At 31.5% G+C, this 19,241-nt stretch overlaps 1 protein-coding gene and 2 pseudogenes across 2 annotated transcripts; all 3 read left to right on the top strand.

Moving 5' to 3' along the window:
• Positions 1–3,917: 3,917 nt before the first annotated feature.
• Positions 3,918–15,796, top strand: LOC114945071 (uncharacterized; annotated as a pseudogene). The gene is made up of 6 exons (XR_014925262.1): positions 3,918–4,185; positions 4,252–4,382; positions 13,332–13,537; positions 14,240–14,496; positions 15,238–15,306; positions 15,623–15,796. The product of XR_014925262.1 is annotated as an uncharacterized LOC114945071 (transcript).
• On the top strand, positions 8,099–11,901 carry LOC146722247 (uncharacterized; annotated as a pseudogene).
• LOC114945066 (uncharacterized) lies at positions 15,283–17,561 on the top strand. Its single transcript, XM_085485150.1, has 5 exons — positions 15,283–15,299; positions 15,639–15,871; positions 16,152–16,381; positions 16,977–17,136; positions 17,446–17,561. Exons 1-5 carry the CDS (start codon positions 15,283–15,285, stop codon positions 17,559–17,561), a joined length of 756 nt encoding a protein of 251 aa, XP_085341276.1.
• Positions 17,562–19,241: the final 1,680 nt, after the last annotated feature.

Genomic DNA, 19,241 nt, shown 5'->3' with positions numbered 1-19,241 from the left:
AAGAGTTTTTTTTTAATTTTTTTGAAAAACGGCACTTTTTGACCCCTTTTTTTCCGGAAAAAGGGTTTTAAAACCATTTTGTTTTTTTGGCTAAATTTTAATCGTGGCGATGCCGCCTTTTTGGTTATGTTTGGGCAATTCCCCAAAATTTTTTTTTTTTTTTGTAGTTCAAAACCCCCAAAAAAAAGGGCTTTTTTGGTGAAGGATAAGGAGGGGTTGTAGTGTCTTTTAAGGTCTTTAGGGTTTTTTAAAAGGGGGGGGAACTACCGGTCTCCTGATAAAAAATTCCCTAAACTTTTCGATTAATGTTTTAAAATTAAAAACAGTTTTTTCTTTTTGTTTGTCGGATACCCCTTAGGAATCTCTTATTTTTTTCGTTTTTAAAAAAATTTTTAATTTTTAAAATATTATAAATTTTTTTGAAAATTTTTTGGGTTTTAAATGATCAAATAGGCATTTTATTTTAAAAGTTTTCCATCAAAAACCCCAAAAGCGCCCCAAATCTTTTCGCATAATTTTTAAAAATTATTTTTTTTTTATCCCCTTTAGAAAAATATTTTAAAAGTTTTAAATTTCAAAAGGGGAAAAATTAAAATTTAAAAAAGGGGCCTGTTTAAAAACCCCAAACCCAATTTTTGTATTTGAGAAGAAAATTTTTAATTGAAATAATAAAAGGGGCAAAAAATTTCGAGCTCTAAATTTTTCCCTTTAGTGCGCAAAAAAATAGTGATAATAAATACCGATAATAAATAAATACATAAAATTCTAATAAAAATCCGCAATACATAGTCAATATAAGTTATATAGTTGAGTCATAGTTAAAACGCAAAATATATTTACAATGAATTGAGACCATTAAATAGTTCAACAAAGTAAGAACCCAATTAGAAGCAGAATGATTCGTCCGGTTATTCATAAAATATATTAGAATTATTAATAAAAACTTGGAGTGACACTTATACATTACTCCAAATGAACCACTTATCGTTATTTGACGAAAGTCCCTCGATCTGGCAATGATTATGTTCATCCTCTCCAAATTATTTGATATTTGTTAACTGAATTTAAAGAATTTTTGTTAATATTTAATTGTTTAACAAAATTGATATCTTATGTAGGTGTTAAATATACACATACTTAATATAATGTAAATATACGCATTATATCAACATACCCATCAATACTAAAAATTTGGCGCTATAAAGTTTGTTTGCACTGTTTTGTCAAAATTCTCACTATTCTAGCATTTTAGCATATTATTCAATTATTATTAAATAATTTAACAAAATCAATTATTTTATGCCGATGTTAAATGCGAGTTTGAAATACGTTGCGTTTACAATATTAAATTATCAAAAATTTAATGCTTAAAAAATCTTGTTATTTTAACGAAAATTTGAAAAAGTATGACAAAATAAACTTTAAATATTATTTGTCTAGAAATTAGATGTTAATATAACGTAAGTACGCATTAAAACAACGGTCCCGACAAGAAGAAAAATTTGGCCACGCTTACTCACGCTATTTCGTAAAAATTGAAACTTTTGAGTATATTATTTAAATATTAATATTTAATTATTTAACAAAATTCATATCTTATTTCTCTATATGTGCTACATTATGCATCCTTAATATGGTATAAATATATACGCATTATTGACCTTCCGTTTCCGGTGCGAGGGTGGTGTACACGTAGAGAGTGAGTGTGTAGGTTTGAGGGAGCTTTAGAGGATATAGAGAACAGAGGAAGAGAAAAGGATAGTGTGAAGAGAGAAAGAGAGGAAGAGAAAATGGGAGAGTGAAAGTGTGGCAAACAAAAATAGATAGAAGGTGGAGGAAAGAGTTAGATAGAGAGATAGCTGACAGCAGATAGTTTGGGTAGGGAGTATAGAATATATATATATAGAGAGAGATGTACGGTAGAAAGAAAGAGCAGATGCTACGGAATAGCTAGTAGCTTTTAGAGAGAGATAAGCAAGGAATAGGGAGAACATAAAGAGAAATTAGAAAGGAAGAAAGGAAAAGCCAAAGAGCAAGAGAATTATAAATAAGAAAGAAGACAATAGTTTAGAAAAAGATGTTCAGCGGAAAGAAAGAAAGAAGCATGGAAAGTGACCCCACACAGCACATGATATCATTCGAATATTCTGTATACATACTGTTAATCTACGCAATATACATAAGATACTGAGAATATCTTTATAATATCTCTTGCAATATATTATTTTTCGTATATTCTTAGAATATATTTTAATATCTCTTACAGTATATTATTATTAGTATATTCGCGTATATTTTCAAGATATACTTTTGAATTACGCAGAATATTCGTTACAGGATGTCGTATGAAGCCATTTGAGTGCAGAGCGTTTTGGCGCGTAAACGTACACGCCACGCGGTTTGTGATAGTGTTTTTTCTATGATAGTGGGTTACCGGTCTTTTTCCTGTGATATCTTGTCGCATGACGGTGTGAAAGTAAGTCTGTATATTTTTATATAATTTTTCGTAAATATAAATCCTTTTCATTTCTTTCAAAATTTATCTTATTTTGTGTAAAATATATTATATATTTCACTAAATATATTATTATATAATTCACTATAAAATATGTTTTACAACTGCAAGTTAACCTTAAAATTAATAATCGGACAGGCCCGATTGCAACAATACATTTTCTTTTGGAACAAAAATATGTATACCTATATCTTATTTATGTTTCTTTCTAAATAAAAAAATACATATTTTGGTTTTAAGCAAGACTTAAAGCCAAAATAATGTTGGTGCAATCGACCCTTAAACTTCAGATTTGTTTTATCGTTGTAACGGTTCACCTTTCCCGACGCCGCGGATCGGCTCGCCGGTTCCAGGATTCGGGAGGAAGGGGGAGATTCAGACTCGCTTATTCCTTATTAACAATGCTTTGTTTATTCAAAAAGAAACAAGTAAACAAAGTATTTGTTGGCATAAGGCCTAAATAGAGAAACTTATTGACTACTCGGTATAAACAAAAATGTTTGTTGGCGTAAAGCCTTAAATGGAGAAACTTATTGACTACTCGGTATAAACAAAATGTTTGTTGGCATAAAGCCTTAAATGGAGAAACTTATTGACTACTCGGTATAAACAAAAATGCGGAGGCGTATAGCCTGTAGCGGTGTCCGGAAAAGATTTACAAATTACCCGGTATAACTTAGAGATACGGTGTACGGAGGCGTATAGCCTATAGCAGGAAGAAACCAGAAACCGGGAAACCCGTCACCCGGTGTATAGCAGGAAGAGACCGGAAACCGGGAAACCCGGCGTAACAACGAGAAACCCGTTGCCCGGCGTGTAGCAGGAAGAGACCGGAAACCGGGAAACCCGGCGTAACAACGAGAAACCCGTTGCCCGGCGTGTAGCAGGAAGAGACCGGAAACCGGGAAACCCGGCGTAACAACGAGAAACCCGTTGCCCGATACTAAAGGTAGGAGGCCAGAAACCGAGAAACCCGGCGTAACAACGAGAAGCCCGTTGCCTGGCTAGGAGGTCCGGAACAGGACTGGTGCCGGCTCATCCGTCGAGCCGGCTTATATACCCTGCCGGCGGTTCCCCCACTCTACATCGAGGCTGTGGTGGGGGTAACGCCGGCGTCGTAGTGGGGCGCCTCTGGGGGTTGTAGTGGGGCGCCCCTGGGGTAGGGTGACCCGTGTATCGCTTATGTTTGTGCGTTTCGAGGCGCCTTAGGCGCCATAGCCTCAAGTGGCGGGCGGGTGATCGGCCCGCGAGGCGTTAGTAACGGCCACGCCGTTACATCGTGAACTTACATTTTACATTTTATATACTTTATTTTTAGTCTAATCTATTTTATTTCTCATTGCATTCCTGTTTCTTAATATGCATGCATATTATTTTGGTACATTTATTCTAATATTAGCCTTTTTGTATATTGATGATGATGTACCAAAATATGTCTTTGATGCATTTATCAAAGTATAATACAATTAAACGATAGAGGAAGCTAATATATAATAAAGTAAAATGTGATAAAAGTAATAGAAATCATATATATTGTATATGTGTATATTCATATAATTCTTTTTCTTAGTTTTAATTTTGTTACAGCGTTGCAAGAAAATATTATCGCAGCTTTATATTCATATACACAACAGTAGTGTGTTCTTTACAGTAGTGCGACAAAGAAATAGGTATTATATTTTATAATTTATAATTATAGTTTCTTTTTCTTATTTGTAATTTTTATTTTGTTACAGCATTGTCACAAAAAAATATTGAGACTAATATATTGGGGATCGCTTTATTTATCTGCATTATTTTAAAAAAGTCTGCATCATTCTAGAAAAGTTTGTTCTCTACGCATAGCTCGTGGAACACACAGTAAGAAGTAAGTATAATCATATTTCTTTCTTTTTTTTTTACTTTGATTTATTTTTCATGATTATTATATATTTGTATTTTGGCACGCCTTTGATCGTATTTCAATATCAACGTAGCACATATGTAGAATGTTCGATTTAGATATGAAATTATTTTCATTATTATATTATATTTATAAACCTTTGAAATCTCATTAAATCTAAACATTACCAAATTCCTTAATTGATTTAAATATGTAGAATATGTATATATAAAAATATACAAATATATAATTTTATGCCGATTTAGAAATATCTCTCTTATAAAGAGAGAGATTTAATGATTTAAAAAGTATAAATTAACAAAATATTTTATGTGTCTCCACCATTCTACATTTGTATTGCACATATTAAGTCGAGATACAATTTTATACATACTTCAATTGAAAAAACATATGTATATATTAATTGGTTAAAATCATATTGATATATTGAGTAAGTAAATAGTTAATCATTTGATTAAGTATACAGGATATTTGATTTTACATTATGCAGCCGATTATCTTGAAAATAAAAGATTTTCAGGAAAAATATTTCGAACAAAACTTTTGTAACTTCGAAGAAGACATAAGATGGTGTCATTGGTTTGTCTTGGATAATGATTTGAAGGTCATCTTCAATTTCTTAATAGAACATTTTTTCATATTCTTGTAGCCCATCTCGAAAACACTATGTAACGGCTTAATGCAAATTCATCATTTTTTTAAAGACAACTACATGTTTTTTTTACATCAATTAGTCTCCTTATTCTATGCATTAAAGTATTAAGGTAAGATTTTCGAAAACTGAATGGTTTATACAATATTTTGTAATTTATGTAAAAAAGTTAGAATTAGAAGCCTTATAACTCGAAAAGTTAATGAAAAAGTATTTTATTTTAGTATTTTGGAAAGCTCTTGAGATAGGCTACAAGAATATGCAAAGAAAAATAGTGTTCCATTTGGGATATTAAATGTGATCTTTATGTAACCTTCAAACAACTATGCAAGGTCAAATAACACCATCTTATGTTTCCCTTAAAGTTATAAAACTTTTGTATAAAACATTTTTCCCAAAAATATTTTATTTTTAAGTTAATCGACTATATAATTTAAAATTTAACACCCTGTATATTATTTACATATACTTTTATCTTTGTAATAATCTTTGTAATAACGCAATATCAATAATGTGATATATATAATAATGAAACATAATATTGAATAATCAAATAATATTATTAAAAATTAAATAAGATAAAGTAATTAATTTAAACAACAAAATGAAATGATAATTAAGCTAATAATCTATTTAACAATTAACATTTAGAATCTAAATTAATACAATTGTCGCTCGTATATTGAAAACAAAGTGATAAATATAAGGCCAACTTATCGAGCTGAATATTCGAGATGTTCAGTCAACTACCATTTATTACATGTATAAATTATAAAACTACAGTCATTATATTAAACCTAACGCAAATTACAATCATTCTATAAACGTTTCGACCGCACGCGGTCTTCTTCAGTATAATTATTGAAATATAAATTCTTACAATTCACATAATATCGAAATTTAATTATAGTTATTCAGAATCAAGAGTTTTTGAGCAATTAACGCGTGTTTCAATCCGTCCTGTCCAACAATGTTCGCCTCGATATGATCCCTGATTTTGTTCAGATCTCGGATAGTTTCATCGTTAATATGCGAGAAATTAACCCGTTCCGTAGGCGCTGCGATTAATAAAAAATTACCGATCAACGTATGTCCAAATTATAATATGCATCCCCTACAATTGGTAGTATGCTTACCTATCATCGTTCTTCTTGACAATTTTGCTACTTATTAACAGTTATTAAGGATGACACATAACAAACCAACAATACAGAAAGACAGCTCATTTTAAACTCTACTTGATCGGAGAGCGTGCGTGTTTATATATGATCTAATATCTATGTTTTACTCGTTAATGTCCTATTTGTCCTATTATTATTTCTTGTTCGCTAATATATCCAAAATATCAAAATACGACTCGCTAAGTAACTCAGTATCTTTGTTTAAATTTAGTCCATTTTTTTGTTCCTTGATATGTAGCATCTCAGAAATGAGTCTTTTATAATAATTATTTTCGTTGTCCATGATCTTAACATTGTCCCAATTAAAAGTATGATGTTCATTTATTATGTGTTCAGAAATTACTGAATGTTTCGTTGAGTCCAACCTAATATTATTTTTATGTTCTTTTATTCGCGTCTGCAATTGCCTCTTTGTTTGGCCTACATAAGATGCATTACAATTATTGCAACTGATCTTATAAACCACATTCGAATTGCATGGATGTTTAGTTTTATCTTTCTGCGCTTTAATAATATTATCCAGTTTGTTGAGACATCTATACCCTACCATACAATTTTTATTTTTTACCGAGGAAACAATCATTTCTGAGATCCCATCTATATATGGAATGACAAAGAATTTTTTATTGACCGAGTCATTTCTTATACTTTTTGTTCTTTCTATGTTGGCCTGTCTCTCTATAATGCTCCCCTTAGATATGATGTGTTCTATCCGATGATTAATTTTGTTAAAAATCAGATCAAGAGGGTAACCATTGCTTCTGAGTATATTAATAATTAACTCCAAATTTTTATTAAAAAATAGTGGATGTGATAGCAATAGACATCTGTCTACAAGGTTATATATTATTCCAATTTTGTGGCATAATGGGTGGTTTGAATAAAATGATAACGTCCTTCCTGAGAAGGTTTCTTTTTGATACCAGTCTATATATATTTTATTATTAATAATTTTAAGTGATAAATCTAAGAAATTCAAGCTATGGTTAACCTCTTGTTCGACCGTGAATTTAAGTCTTTCATGATAGTTGTTAAAATTATTCACAATCTGAGTCATATTAGTCATAGAGGTGGCCACTATTATGTCATCCACATAACGAAAATAAAACAAACATTCCAAATTCAACGCTTTGAGAACCGTATCCTCAAGATCTTGCATAACCAGGTCTGCAATAATTGGTGATAACGGTGACCCCATAGGGGTCCCAAACGTCTGTTTATAAATTATGTCATCAAATGTAAAATATGTAGAAGTCAATATGAATTTTATACCCCCCAAAAATTCGTTTTTCGGTATTTTAGTATTTATTCCAATGTGATCCCATCTATCGTTAATACCGTCAATCGCAAGATCCAGAGGAACGTTCGTAAACAAAGACACCACATCCAAGGAAAACATCACCATTGTTGGACAGGACGGATTGAAACACGCGTTAATTGCTCAAAAACTCTTGATTCTGAATAACTATAATTAAATTTCGATATTATGTGAATTGTAAGAATTTATATTTTAATAATTATACTGAAGAAGACCGCGTGCGGTCGAAACGTTTATAGAATGATTGTAATTTGCGTTAGGTTTAATATAATGACTGTAGTTTTATAATTTATACATGTAATAAATGGTAGTTGACTGAACATCTCGAATATTCAGCTCGATAAGTTGGCCTTATATTTATCACTTTGTTTTCAATATACGAGCGACAATTGTATTAATTTATTTTTAATATACGCTGGCCTTACAATGCGTCAATTTAACACAAAACGGACTGATTACTATTTTAATTTTAATTTTATTCATAGAGTTTTTGGAAGAATAACCGCAGATTATTTTAAACAATGGATTAATGCGAATTACTTGTTAATAAGAGCAAGAGCAAAATTGGAATTTTTAAGAAATTGTAAAAATGGCGATATTTTTCCTACACATTTAGAAGGTTTTTGCCGCATTAAATTTAACGTTTTTCATCACAGATCGATCAGAAGACTAGATAGTATGTTGTACAAATTCAAAACAAATGCGATGAGCATTGAAATCTTTGATTTGCATAGACAGGTAGAGTCATTACAAAATAGGATTTTTCATCTCACCAGCGGGTTATTTAATCGTTTACCTGTACTCGCGTGGAATAGAATTTTCGAACATCATAACATTGCTTTTAAAAATTGCCACAACAGATTGGTTACTGCACACAAAAAGAAATTCAATTGGCTTAAGAGAAAACAACACTATAAGTATATCAACAGCATCAAACCTATAGATATACATTGTTCTTTACATTTTGAAACTTCACAACCGACGAAAATATCACAAAATTCTCTCAGGGCAATCACTAATGATGCCAAGGAGATCAATATACACATAGAAGCCAATAAATTTCTCAATGATACAATTAACCCTTTGGAAAATACTAATAAAAAATGGTTTGTTAATCTTTCCAACACAGACATTCCGCCTAACGTTTCTAATCTGTTGCAAATGGGTGATAAATTCTGTCTTCCGAATATTAGTAAAAAAACAGCAATACATGAATTCATCAAGGACATAGAGAGTAATAGCAAACGAAATAATATTAATAATCTCACTACGATCAGAAATATCGCGGTTCCAAAATTTGCACAACTTCTGAACACGAAGGATAAAAATGATGTAAGTCAACAAAAATTACTTGGTGCACACAGAGATTTAATAAAATTTTGTAAAGACAATCCGAATGTTCTATTCACACGCGCGGACAAGGGTAATGCTACGGTGGCAATGGAAAGATCTCATTATATTAACAAAATGGAAAACGTTTTAAAAGATGTCAACACTTACACTATTGTTAAAAAAAATAGAGAACGATTTGAATGATTTGTTGAAGAGATGGCTTAAGGAAGATTATATTTCAAAAAACGAATATTATAAATTACGTGGTAGTGATTCTCTCCTTCCAAAAGCGTATGGATTACCTAAAATCCATAAGGAAAACTATCCAGTTAGAATCATAGTTTCATCGGTTGATACAGCTCTATACTCGCTGGCTTCGTTTTTACAAAACACCTTACGAACTAGCCTACCCAAAGCGAAAAGTCATATTAATAATAGTTTTGATTTGTACAGCATATTGTCTGGTAAAAAGATTGATGAGAATGATAGGATGTTTTCCTTGGATGTGGTGTCTTTGTTTACGAACGTTCCTCTGGATCTTGCGATTGACGGTATTAACGATAGATGGGATCACATTGGAATAAATACTAAAATACCGAAAAACGAATTTTTGGGGGGTATAAAATTCATATTGACTTCTACATATTTTACATTTGATGACATAATTTATAAACAGACGTTTGGGACCCCTATGGGGTCACCGTTATCACCAATTATTGCAGACCTGGTTATGCAAGATCTTGAGGATACGGTTCTCAAAGCGTTGAATTTGGAATGTTTGTTTTATTTTCGTTATGTGGATGACATAATAGTGGCCACCTCTATGACTAATATGACTCAGATTGTGAATAATTTTAACAACTATCATGAAAGACTTAAATTCACGGTCGAACAAGAGGTTAACCATAGCTTGAATTTCTTAGATTTATCACTTAAAATTATTAATAATAAAATATATATAGACTGGTATCAAAAAGAAACCTTCTCAGGAAGGACGTTATCATTTTATTCAAACCACCCATTATGCCACAAAATTGGAATAATATATAACCTTGTAGACAGATGTCTATTGCTATCACATCCACTATTTTTTAATAAAAATTTGGAGTTAATTATTAATATACTCAGAAGCAATGGTTACCCTCTTGATCTGATTTTTAACAAAATTAATCATCGGATAGAACACATCATATCTAAGGGGAGCATTATAGAGAGACAGGCCAACATAGAAAGAACAAAAAGTATAAGAAATGACTCAATAAAAAATTCTTTGTTATTCCGTATATAGATGGGATCTCAGAAATGATTGTTTCCTCGGTAAAAAATAAAAATTGTATGGTAGGGTATAGATGTCTCAACAAACTGGATAATATTATTAAAGCGCAGAAAAATAAAACTAAACATCCATGCAATTCGAATGTGGTTTATAAGATCAGTTGCAATAATTGTAATGCATCTTATGTAGGCCAAACAAAGAGGCAATTGCAGACGCGAATAAAAGAACATAAATATTATATTAGGTTGGACTCAACGAAACATTCAGTAATTTCTGAACACATAATAAATGAACATCATACTTTTAATTGGGACAATGTTAAGATCATGGACAACGAAAATAATTATTATAAAAGACTCATTTCTGAATCAAATATGAATCAAAATCATCACAAGCTTCTGGAAGTACTTCTATTACAGCTTGTGTGACCTTTGTAAATACAAATACAACAGACAGCAAAAATATAAATACAATAGACATTTTTAACAATGATTTTGCTGCCTGGGCCGTAGAGCATCAGATATCACATACTGCTTTTAATGCATTACTTAAAAGATTAAGACAACATTCTTGTTTTTCGAAATTATAAACTGATGCACGATCACTTCTAAAAACGCCAAGAAAACAAGAGATACGTATAGTAAACCCAGGAATATATTACCATTTTGGGTTACTTAATTCTGTATTTAATATATTGACATCCACGAAAAATGATATTAATTGTGTAAAAGTTATTATAAATATTGATGGGTTACCACTAGCGAAATCATCAACACAACAATTTTGGCCCTTATTAGGTTCGGTTGTTCCATAGGATAATGTTTTTATAATTGGAATTTATTATGGAGATGAAAAACCAGCCGATGTCAACGATTTTTTTAAAGATTTTGTTAATGAGGCTAAAGAAATGTGTGAAGATGGAATTTACTTTAATGGTCGTAACGTACAATGTAGAATTGAAGCTTTAGTATGTGACACACCAGCAAAAGCATTCGTTCTCTGCGTGAAAGGACATGCGGGATATTCCAGTTGTACCAAGTGCACAACCGAAGGAGATTACAGGTATATAAAAGGGCGATTATGTTTTCCAGAGACAAATGCACCACTTAGATCAGATAGTGATTTTATACAAAAAATTGATGATAGTTATCACAAGCCTAATATTACATGCAGCTTATTAGAAGTACCTCATTTCAAGCCTGTCACAAATGTCCCGTTGGATTACATGCACTTGGTATGTTTAGGAATTATGCGTAAATTAATGTACCTATGGCTTCATGGAGAATTACATTATTGACTACCACTTAAAGCCGTTGAAGATATCTGTACGTTTGGTAACACAATTAAAACCATCAATACCAATAGAATTCGCAAGAAAACCACAAAAGCTAGATTATTTAATATTATGGAAAGCTACGGAATACAGATTAATATTATTATATATAGGTCCAGCAGCATTCAAATCAATATTAAAGAAAAAGATATATATTAATTTTCTAACATTACACGTGATTATCAGAATCTTGTCTTCAAAAGATTTACATAAATATTTAAACTATGCGCAAGATTTGATTTTCTTTTTCATAAAAACATTTGAAGAATTATATGGCGTTCAGAACATATCACATAATGTTTATAATCTCGTGCATCTCGTAGACAATGTTAAAAAATTTCACTTGATAATTTTAGTGCTTTCAAATTTGAAAACCATATGCAAATATTAAAGAAATTAATTAGAAAATCAGAAAAACCTTTACAAGTCATACGGAGATGTATTGAAAAAGAAATCAACTCACATACAATATTATCATCAAATAAGAACGTAGATATTTGAGAATCGCCAGAGAGAATTTAAAAAAGGTAAAAATCTTCTCTCGACCGTACTGGCAAATATTATTTATTCAATCACAACGTTTCGACCCTTCTTTGAGTCCTTATCAAGTGATCTAGATATACATAGACCGAGATTAGTACATTAAAAAAAATAAAATTACTTCACTAACAATATTACAAAATGATAAAAAGAAAAAGAAGCGAGACTTACTTGTAAAATTAAAAATAAAATTATAATTCTAAGATGTCAAGAACGAACATAGTGTCGGTTTGACAACACGTCAAGACTCTTAGACGAGTTATTGGAGACTAAACGACCTTTATTATTGTGTCGTAGATATTACTTAGATTGTCAGTATCCTTTTGTAAATTAATAGCGTTATTATTTCCCTTAATAAAGAACATTTCAGCGATTTCTCTTTTTCTTACGTGTTTTTCACTATGCAAGATAACAAGTGAAGTCCAGTCAAAATCGTGATCGAATTCAATTTTATGTTTGCTGATAACTAATAAATTACTCGAATGCATTTTGATGTTGCTGAAATGTTCCTTTACACGTGTACACAGATGTCTTTTTGTTTGTCCGATGTATGACACGTTGCAATCCCTACAATTAATTTTGTAAACTACTTCAGTTTTTTTATCTGTAGGCAGTCTATCCTTGCCGAGTGTGATCAAATGATTCGGCTTTTTAGGAACATTATGAACAACATTAAATCCGATATTTTTAAAAATTCGATTGACATCGCCTAAGCTATTAACATAAGGTAGTGAAATGAAAGGAGAATTATCAACAATATTTCGCTCATTACTCGATTCATTCATGTTTCTATGTTTTAAAAAATTAATCCTTTTTTTAACCCAACGATCGATTACATGTTTAGGAAAGCAGTTATTAAACAAAATTTGTTTCACGATATTAATATTCTCGTCGTGAAACTGGTCATTAGATAAAAGAATCGCGTGATCTACAAGATTAAAGATTGTGTTCATTTTATATTTAAAAGGGTGGTTGGAAAAGAAATTTATATATCTGTTCGAACACGTTTCTTTCCTGTACCAATTTGTTACAAGCTTTCCACTTGACCGAGAGATCGTTGTATTCAAAAAATTAAGACATTTTTGGAAAAGGAAGACTTATTCACAGTTCCTTGTTTATCTACAATGCTTGGAATTTATTGTGTACATTTACAATCAGAATTGAAATCATGGCCATTAAAAGATGTAATTAGAAAATATATAAAGTTACCATATCAAGATGACAAATATGCAGTTTTACCACTCCTCCATGGTTTTATATAATACATTTATTTATATACAGAATGGCACAAGAAAAATTTTATGCCGTTGTTGAATTTGAGGATGGGCTTCAAATTGTTCCAAATAATTGGTTGAATTCGAATTTAAACAAGGCTGTTTGGCCAAATTTCACTAACAACAAGCGTTACTATAAGGCTGTGAAATTTATGGAAAACCCAGAACCTACATGGATAGAACATCCAATTCGGAAAATCTATGCAAAAGACAGTAAGCAATCATCATATTCTTTTTTTTAATATATATGCAATGATTTTAAAATATATGTATATAATTTCTTGCATACAACATGTGGAGAGAAAGAGAAATAGAGAGAGAGAGAGAGAGAGAGAGAGAGAGAGAGAGAGAGAGTTGCCATCATTCAGAACGCGGTTTTATTGATAGCAATGTATGTAATTAGCATATAGTTCACGTTAACATTTATATTATAAAATTTCAAAACTATAAAATACTCTTATTTATTGATAAAAAGCGCGTTTTGAATATGCACTATAAATATTAAAATATATATAAATATATATAGTGTCTCAGAATAACCCTATCAATGCTTAAAGGCGGATTCTCTAACCAATTTGGAGATGATTTTCCTAGCAAAAATGTTGAGAAATCAAGAATTTTCGAGTTATAAGCAATTGAAAAAAACGGATTTTTCACAAACTTTGTGGAGTTAAAAGGTTAACATAATTATATTCTTCAGTCAATTCCAGATGGAGTTTACTTTAATAAAATTTTAATTTAAGGTTGTTACAAAGAAACATAATGACAAAAATTGGAACTTTGCAAAAAATGATGACCTTGATCCGTCTTGAAGCATTGATACAATTATACTAAGACACCCTGTATAATATTAATAGATATTTTTAAATAATACAATGAAGCAATTATTAACAAAATGTATATTATTTTTTTCAGCAAACTATGAATTAGCAAGAAGAAAATTAAAAGATGCTGAAGAACTATCAGATATCAATTCTGGTACTGACAAAGAGGAAGTATTAAAAAAAAAAAAACAAGAAAATATAGAGCTGCTAAGCAATTTGATGAAACTTTTATATTAAATAGTGATGATGAATGCGACGAAAATTCATTTATTTTGCAGCTTCCAAAAATGCCTGTTAGGCCTGTACATACCTCTGAAAAAATGAAAAAGGCAAAATTGTCACAGAAAGGTGAAAGCATAAAAAATTATATTAATAGTCAGAAGAATAATATTAAGAAAAAGAATAATATTGAAAAAATTTTAATAATTAATAGTGTGTAGGCGAGTGATGGGGTTTTTTCTTTTCTTTTTAGAAAGGATAATCTTCTGGATCGGGAGATTGTATTGTATAGTCAGGATAGATCAAGTCTGAATATTTATTCCAACGTTAAGCATGTATATGTACACTATTATTGCGAAACTTATACGTCTTCAAGTCGTGCCGTGAACGATTTCAATCCTTCCGAGCTGGGAGTTCCAATTTCGCCGTCCGTTCCGAGTTAAAGAGAAGAAGTCTTTTCGGATGTTTAAGAGAAGATCTGACTCAAGATGTTCAAGCTGGAGAGAAACCTCTGACGATTCCCAAAAGTCGGCATATATATATATACCCGGCGTTAAAACCTTTCCCACCCGAAATATCGGACCAATCAGTGTTACCTTCGTTTATCGAGCAGAGATGTGTTTTCGGTTTCTCTGATAGACAAAGGATCGTTCAGAACGCTCTCGAAAATAAATAATACCTGATACGAGGTCGACAAACAAAACACGGAGATCCGATAATCTCTTTGTCAAACAAAGTTTCTCTACCTCTCTTATGAGAGTTTATAAAAAATGCCCACAAGTGCATAATTCTAATAATAATAAAATATTAGTTTAAAGCTGCAAATTTTAATTATGTAAAACAATAAAGAAAACTAACTTTTTTGTTTAGAATTAACAGTGAAACATAAAAACTCATAATCAACATTGGACAGATATGATTGCAACTACAATGTAAAAGGTATATATATGTTTACAAAGTAAAGAAGCAAGAAATATAAATTATGCATTTTATTATATTTTTCTTCTTTTTTTATACTATTATATAACTGTAATTTAATATGATATAAATGGAATTTTAAATATATAAAAACCTAGCATATAATGTACATAATAATAAATGCATAATTTAAATAAATCAAATTATTTTATATTATATGGCACACACACATTTGTAGATATAATATAAAGAATTAAATGACTAAATTAAATACATAATATTTTTGGTTACAATATTAAAATTACATTTAAATATAGCAATAAAATAATTTTTTTAGATATACCTAAACCTAGTACATCTAAAAAGATACATGCAGATGATAAAGATGATGTAGATAATGACGTAAATGATGAAGATTATGTAGATGATGAAGATGATGTTAATGATGAGCCCGATATACTCTCGGAACAATTATCTGGAACGAATCTAAATGAGGATAATGATGAGATAAAAGGAGAAGAAGTCATTCAAATGAGGAACAATACCAACTCAACTTTGTCAAAATCAACTTTGAATTATTATCAAGGTACTAAAACTATAATCTTCAGTTATGTATGTGCACTCGACAAATTATGAAAGATATGGAAAAACATTTGAAACAGTTGTAAGATTTCAAAGGAAATAATATAATACCGTATCATCTTATATATATATATGTGTGTGTATACAATATATATATATATATATATATATAATACACATACATATACATATATACATATATATATGCTGAGTGCGTGCGCAACTGTATACAAAACCTATTTTCCTAGATATTTATAAATTGTTTTAAATATTGTATTTTACAGCATCTCACAAAGCATTCCAAAGATTTGTAATAAGAAAATTAATAAACTTAGAATTAAAAATAAATTCTATTGAAAGGAATCAAAAACTTCTTTTAGAGAAGTTTCCAATTGCTAATTTCATGGAAGAAGAGACTGTGGATATTTTTCAAGATTTACCGTTTAAAAATCGAGATGATCTTCAGGCAGTGGAGATAAAATTAAATAATGACTCACTTTATCGAAATCAGATGGTAAGTCAAATATTTTATTATTTCAATTTTATAAAATGTCTTTCAAAAAAAGAAAGAACAGCTTAGTAGAAAAAATAAATATATACATATTGTACGATTAATTGAAAAAAAAAATAGATGAAATAAAACAATTAGTATATAAGGTTAAAAAATTTAAGTGCACAGAGCACCGGTGTTTCTTGGATATACCAAAACTAAACGCGATTTGCGATCTCGATTCGAGATTCTAACGAACGAACGAAACCTAACGAGTTTCGTTTGTCCATTAGAATCTCAAATTGAGATCGCGAATTGCGTTTAGTCTTTGTATATCTAAGAAACACCGGTGCCTTGTGTGCACATAAAATTAAGTTTCGTAAAAATCTTAAATTTCAACGAAATTCACGCACTACCAACCGCGTATAGTCTCTGTATTGCTTCGTTTTTTACATATTTTAACAAATAATTACTTAGAATAAATTTTATATTAATGTACAAAGTAATTTTATATAGAATACTTTAAAAAATATTTTACAAATATATTCCACATTAATACATTGTTATACAAATATAATCTTTTGTAAAATTTTTATAACGCAACTTTTCATAATTTTAGATCAAACAATTGATTCATGTGACAAGTCAAGATGTAAAAACTTCTTCTTTACGGATAATGAAGAAATTGTTTTCTAATGAATTAGCAGTGCAATACAGTTGGTATGGAGCAAAAAAAAAAGAAATTTTTTCGCAGTTAAATATCTGCAAAATAATCATGTGTAAGTAATAAATAATAGAAAGTATTTATGAATATAAATTTATATTACTTGTATTTTTTGTATTACTGTTAAATTAATTAAAATTATTTTATAAGTTGAATAAAGATAATATTATTCACATACGAATATCATTTTAATAATATTTAATATTATTTATTTTATTTAATGAAGCAAAAGAAATATATAAAAGTTGAACATTTTTAAAGATTTTTTATAAAGTTTTATATTTTAATTATTCTAAATTAAATCTAAAATATATTTCTCTTCAATGTTATTAATAAAAAATTATTTTTTAAAATGTTTTTTTAGGTGTAATAAGAAAAGTACACAAGAATGCTACAGACGAACAAATTTCTAATCCCATAAAAATATGGCTAGCACACGCGAAAGAACGCCTACAAAAGCAAACACCGATAAATATTTAATGTTTGTCTTTATCAGGAGACGCGGTAGTGTCTCCGGCCATGTTCAAACCCTAAAAGACCTTAAAAGACACTACAAGTCTCCTTATCCTGCACCATCAAAGTCCATTTTTTGGGGGTGTAGAACTACTAAAATATAAAAAATTTTGAATTGCACGTAACATAACCTGAAAGGCGGCATCGCCACGAGTAATTTGAGCCAAGAAAAAATAAAATCGGTCAAACCGTTCCGGAGATACAAGCGGTCAAAAAGTGACGTTTTTCATGAAAAATTAAGAAACGTCGTCTTCTTCTTCTTCTTCTTCTTCTTCTTCTTCTTCTTCTTCTTCTTCTTCTTCTTCTCTGGTCCGCGTAGAATCGAGTCTAACCCGTGTCACAGTAACCACCGCCCGAAACTTCCACCAACTCCGGTCCCCCCCACCGAAACCCCCAAAAACCCCACCCCAACCCCACCCCAAACCCCCCCACCGGGCGGGGGCACCCCGGGGGGGAAACCCCGGGAACCCCGGGGGAGCCCCGCCGCACCCGCGGGGGCCGCGGGCACGCGCAGAACGGCGCAAGGGGCACCCGGGAAGCCCGCGACCCGGGGGGGCACCGCGGGGGCGGGGGGCGGGAAAAGGGAGGGGGCAACCCGGGCGAAGGGAAAGGGGGGGAGGGGGGCCAAAAAGAGCGGCAAAGGGACCCCGACGCACCCCGGCACCCCACCCCACCGGGGGCGGCCGGCAAAACCACGCAAACCCGGGGCGCACCCCCTGGGGGCCCCAACCACGCTCTTCACCCTTTTAACTCACCCTTTTACACTTTCGCCTTTCACCTTTACTCTCTTTCGTCTTTCTACCCTATCATTTTTCTCCCCCTTTCTTCGCTCTTTCACCTTTTTTACTCTTCTTTGTCCTCTTCACCCTTTCATTTTTCTCACCCTCTTTCGCCCTCTCTCATCCTCTTTCGAACCTCTTTCACACTCTTTCGTCCCTCTCTCACCCTCTTTCGTCCCTCTTTCACCCTCCTCACCTTTTTCACTCTCGTACGTCCTTTCTCACCCCTTTTTCGTTCTCTTTCACCCTCTTTCGCCTATCTCGTCTTCTCTTACCCTCATTAGTCCTCTCTCACCCTATCTCCAAAAAATCATAAAAATGAAAAGGTCAAGCCATGTTCAAAGAAGGTCCTCAAACATTTAAACCTAGTCTGTACAATGAAAAATAATTACTCGTAATTCCAGAGTTCCAATTTGTTAATACTCGAATAATGTATTTGTTTCAAGTAATGGCAGTTAGAGTCAAAACATACCTACGTATATGCAGTTTTTGCTGTTAATTGTACTTAAACGAAAAAAATAATTAAATGATTTAAATATAGCACATTTTAAATAAGAAACTTATATAATCGAACTCTGTTTAGGCAAAGGTTAGAACATTTCATTTGCCTCTGCCTTTACAAGAAAACATTGATAAGGTATGTCCTCCGGAAGATCCTATAAATTTGAATCACGAGTTGCACATTCTCGTTCGAGGTATACCCAAGAAATCTAAAGTGATTTGGGAAAATTTGGTAGATATTAATAAAATGTATAAGGCTTTTACAATAGTTGAAAGAAATAATCCTCATTACTCAAAAATTCGTCTTCCAGCGTCATCTGATGATCTATTAAAGGATAAGTTGCAGGAAACAGAATATAGGATTGTC

This window comes from Nylanderia fulva, unplaced genomic scaffold, assembly GCF_048542155.1.
Source record: "Nylanderia fulva isolate GAGA-0341 unplaced genomic scaffold, ASM4854215v1 Scaffold343, whole genome shotgun sequence".
Lineage (NCBI taxonomy): Eukaryota > Metazoa > Arthropoda > Insecta > Hymenoptera > Formicidae > Nylanderia > Nylanderia fulva.
This window is presented reverse-complemented; position numbering and strand designations above follow the sequence as displayed.